Genomic DNA, 4,010 nt, shown 5'->3' with positions numbered 1-4,010 from the left:
GAAGCAATCATTCACTGATACCAAGGTAGAATGGGTCTAGACATATTACAACTGGGTGAAAACACATAATAGGAAGCAATCATTCACTGATACCAAGGTAGAAGGGGTCTAGACACATTACGATTGGGTGAGTGCCTTCTAAGCTTCATTCTTTCTATGTAGTTATGCTTCTAGTCAACACTAGACACGAGATGAACAGAATCTCCTATTCTGGGTTCGGTGGGCCATGATTTAAATATCTCAGCATTTTCCCATAAGAAATCAGATTCACAAAATGAAAGTATCCAACCAGAAATTTATTATGTAATAATCGCACATCTGACCTCCCCTTTGACCTTCACTGCACTGCACTTTCATTACTTATCAATCTGGGGCAGAAAAGAGGGGTGCAGCCAGGCAAGGGAATATACAGGAAACAAGCATTGTATATGAGTCTATATGTTTCAGTAATGCTACTGCGGGGGGGCTACAAAACCAGGCACCAGCCTCCAGAAAGAAAGAGATTTTTTTCCAGTCTTATTCGGCCCCTCGGCGCTTCCTGAAGTAGCGATTGTAGGCAGCGTTGTATCCATAAACCATGGCGTAGCGTTCGCAAAGTTTGTAGTCATCGCAGGCTTCCCGATTGATCTCATAGACAGGCTTGGTGCGTTCTCGGACCCTAGAAAGCGGGAAAAGAGGCCAAAATTGAGAAGCATCAAGAAAGTGGAGAAATAAGAAAAAAGGACAAAAAAAAAAAAAAAAAAAGCCCAAACAAAAACAAAACAAAAAAGAAAGCATTAGAAAATATTGGAGAGAGGTCCCCCCCCACTCCTCCCAATATTAAGAGATATTTGAAGAACAGGGAGAGAAACCAAAACAGGGAAGGTGTTTACTTTTTTAATGAGAATAGAAGTTTTCTTTTTGTCCTCTTTCCCTCCTCCTTCCCTCTCCTGTCTGGGTCTTTCACAAAATAGTCTAAAAATTCAGTTTACTGTAATTGTTAAATTCTTTGCTTTTAAGATACAATTAGAAATGAGGTATGTGATGAAAACCTGTTTCTCACTCTATGCAGGTCTGTGGTCTACTCTGGGGAAAATGAAGGTGTGTTACCCACCTCTCTTGGGCTTTAGCTCTCCATCTCTGCTGCGGGGATATAAAGGCATGAGCATTTCTCCTGTTAAGGAAGGGATCTTAAAACAGAAGATAAATAAATGCAGTTTTAGGGAAACAGTAGCTGAAAATATTTCCATGAATATTCCCAAATATGTGCGAAAGTTCCTTAATTCATGCATTTCCTGTAACCAGAGATTGGCAGCAATCAAAGGGGAATATAAAATCGATTTCACAATGTGCCTGATCCCGAGAAGCCCGGTAACCCATCTATGTGTCTTGGAGACTTGTCACATAGGTCACAGCAATTTTTGTTTGTTTTGCCTTAGAGCAATCACTTTGCATTTGTTAATCTCAGTATCCCTATTCGGTGTGTTCTTAATTCCTTTTGAGAAGAAATTCTCTCTGTCCTGAGTGAGGACTTGTGGAGCGTAATTTTAGATTGCCAGTAAATGAGCAGTTTGAACACTATAAAAATAATGAATAAATTAAAAACAAGAGTGATATACCGTTTCCTCCCATACTCAGTCTTTCTAAGTCCACACACTCTGCAGCGTTCAACTCAGTGCTGACGCCTGCGGTCTCCCAGCCGACTCGGCCTCCAATTCCGCGCTTTGCCATTTGTCAGAACTGCTTGTTTTCCATCTGTGTGGTTGGTGCGGTGCCAACTCAAAGTTCCCAAGTGAGATTTTATGGCTTCTAAGTATGTTGAATGTAGTTTAAATGTCATATCACACTACTTCAAGCTTTAAAAATCACTCATTTAGTAATTTTTGTAGGCATTGGATTTTTAAATTTACTTTAGTTTTTCCAAAAGAGGCCCTCTTTTTCCCTCTCTGTTATATGTCTTAACCATTTTGTTTATTTAAAAATAGGGAGAGATTCTTTCATGTAAGAGATTTCAATAAGGAAGTCAAATATTCACTTACTAATTTCATAGGATTCCATGCTTTCATGAGATTCTGGAATTAAACAGAAAAGATTCATTATATCATCAGTTATCACACACTGCTGTAGTCTAAGTACAGAGACAGAGGGAGAGGGAAGAGTCAAAAGGATGTGCAGAATATATTTAGCAATGTGGTCATTACAAATTTCAGGAACTTAGGATGCACGGGGCGTTTCCCTAGCTCTGTCCTTGCTGTGGCGATCTCTCTGCATTTTTGTTTCCCTGTTGTTGAAGGAGGTAGTGATCAGGCTTGACTAAAATTTCCCAAGGGCTATGAAGTCTTCAGACAAGCAAAATAAGACATTTTAAGTAGTGCACAGAAGTTTCCAGGGAGCCTTCCTGTCTGACTTACTCAGGGCCTATTTGAGGACAGGGTCAAAGAAGGTGCAGGAAGGTCCAGAAACAGCCAGGTTGCTCAGCGGGGCTTTAGCAGGACAGGCTTCTGGGAGGTTCCGAAATCCTCTTAAGAGCCCCTGTCAAATTGGCAGCAACAGAAACCACTGGCTCCGGCTGACAACTCACGCTGGGCGCAATGCCAGTTCAGAGGGAGAACTGAAAGGATGTCAAGGCAAAAGCTTCCCTGTTTCTACCACTCTCCTGAGCACAACAGGTAGATTTGGGAATAAGAGGCTTATATTTGCAAGCAAGTGAATTTGTTTGAAAAGTTAAAAAGGAAGTGAAGAAATCGTATCCTCTGATACAATTTGTGAATCATTTCTAGAGTAAGAAGCACAATCTTTAGGTTTGTAAATGTAATTTATGCTTCAAAACAGCTAAAATATCCAGGTAATTGAAGCATAAGACTGAATTGAGTAAATAATTTTGCTTCAAATTCCCTTTTATAAGCTTTGAACAAACACGTCTTTAACAACATGTAGAAACCAGGCAAAATTTATTTTCTGACAATAGAAGTTATGAAACTGATTTTTTTCCTGAAATTTTTAAAATATAAAACTATTTTAAAATTAGTTCACTGAACAAATGTAGTCAGTTCATGATATTGTCCTGTACCTAGAAAGAGGTACACTTTATTCTTCACAAGAAAACTGATTTTCTTAAAGTGATTCAACCCTGCACTCATTGATGCCAAAATCTAAATAAACATCCTTGAAAATGAGAATGCAGGGGCTGGGGATTTGACATCTTTTTTCTGAAATAACTAAGTTTCTAGGTTTACAGAGACTTACCACTGAAAGCATTTGCCTGTTAAGTTGCTGCAAAAATCTGTATATTTAGGATCTAAAAAATACTTGATAGGGCAGATCAGGGTCTGTGGAGACTGGGAAATGTGAAATTAATGGCATTTTAAGATTACAGCAGAGAAAGGGGAAAGAAGAGGAGGAGGGAGAGGAAAAATCAAAGTAAACTGAAGTTAGGGGCAGAAAAGAAAACTCAGAGAGATGGCAGGGAAAAGTTTCTCACCATAACACAAAGCCGCCACCGCTAAGGCAGCCAGGGTGGTGAGGAGGAGCAGGGTCTTCATGGTCTCTCGGCTGTCCTGCGGGTCAGTCTCAGGGTCCCGAGTAGCAGCAGTCGGGAGAGAGGCTCCTACACGCTGTTGGTGGAAGGCTGTGAGGTTTTTATAAGAACCAGAGCAGCTGAGAGGGGAGGAACCAGTGGCAGGGGGCCAGAGAAGGTGGGGAAGGGTTGGCACTGAGCTAGCACTGGGACTTTTCCCAAACAGGCATTCCTTCCAGATATTATCTACTTTGGGTGGGCACTTTTCCCTCACTCCTGGACCGGACAGTGCCACGGCAGGATGCTGCCCTGGTACAGACATTGTGGCCACCCTATGTTTGGGGCCAGACCTGGGCAAATGTCCGCAGAGAAGGGAGTTGCCACGAACATGTGTCTGCCTTTCTAATTCCCTCTCTGACCTACCCTCCCGGCCTCGACTGAGGGCCTTTTGGTCCACAGACAGAGCTGCAGTATTCTGCTCACTGCCCTGATGAATTGACAAGAGTTTTTGGGG

The 4,010-nt window shown here is 41.6% G+C and overlaps 1 protein-coding gene across 1 annotated transcript; it reads right to left on the bottom strand.

The window, feature by feature from the left end:
• Window positions 1–275: 275 nt before the first annotated feature.
• Window positions 276–3,653, bottom strand: LOC123639966 (matrix Gla protein). Its single transcript, XM_045554271.1, has 4 exons — window positions 3,461–3,653; window positions 2,019–2,051; window positions 1,094–1,169; window positions 276–658 (listed from the first exon to the last, which is right to left on the bottom strand). The coding sequence occupies exons 1-4, from the start codon at window positions 3,519–3,521 to the stop codon at window positions 517–519; spliced, it is 312 nt and encodes a 103-aa protein (XP_045410227.1). The 5' UTR covers window positions 3,522–3,653; the 3' UTR covers window positions 276–516.
• Between the last annotated feature and the right edge of the window lie 357 nt (window positions 3,654–4,010).

This window comes from Lemur catta, chromosome 6, assembly GCF_020740605.2.
Source record: "Lemur catta isolate mLemCat1 chromosome 6, mLemCat1.pri, whole genome shotgun sequence".
Lineage (NCBI taxonomy): Eukaryota > Metazoa > Chordata > Mammalia > Primates > Lemuridae > Lemur > Lemur catta.
Note: the sequence above shows the minus strand (reverse complement) of the source record. Positions and strands in the feature narration are given on the sequence as shown.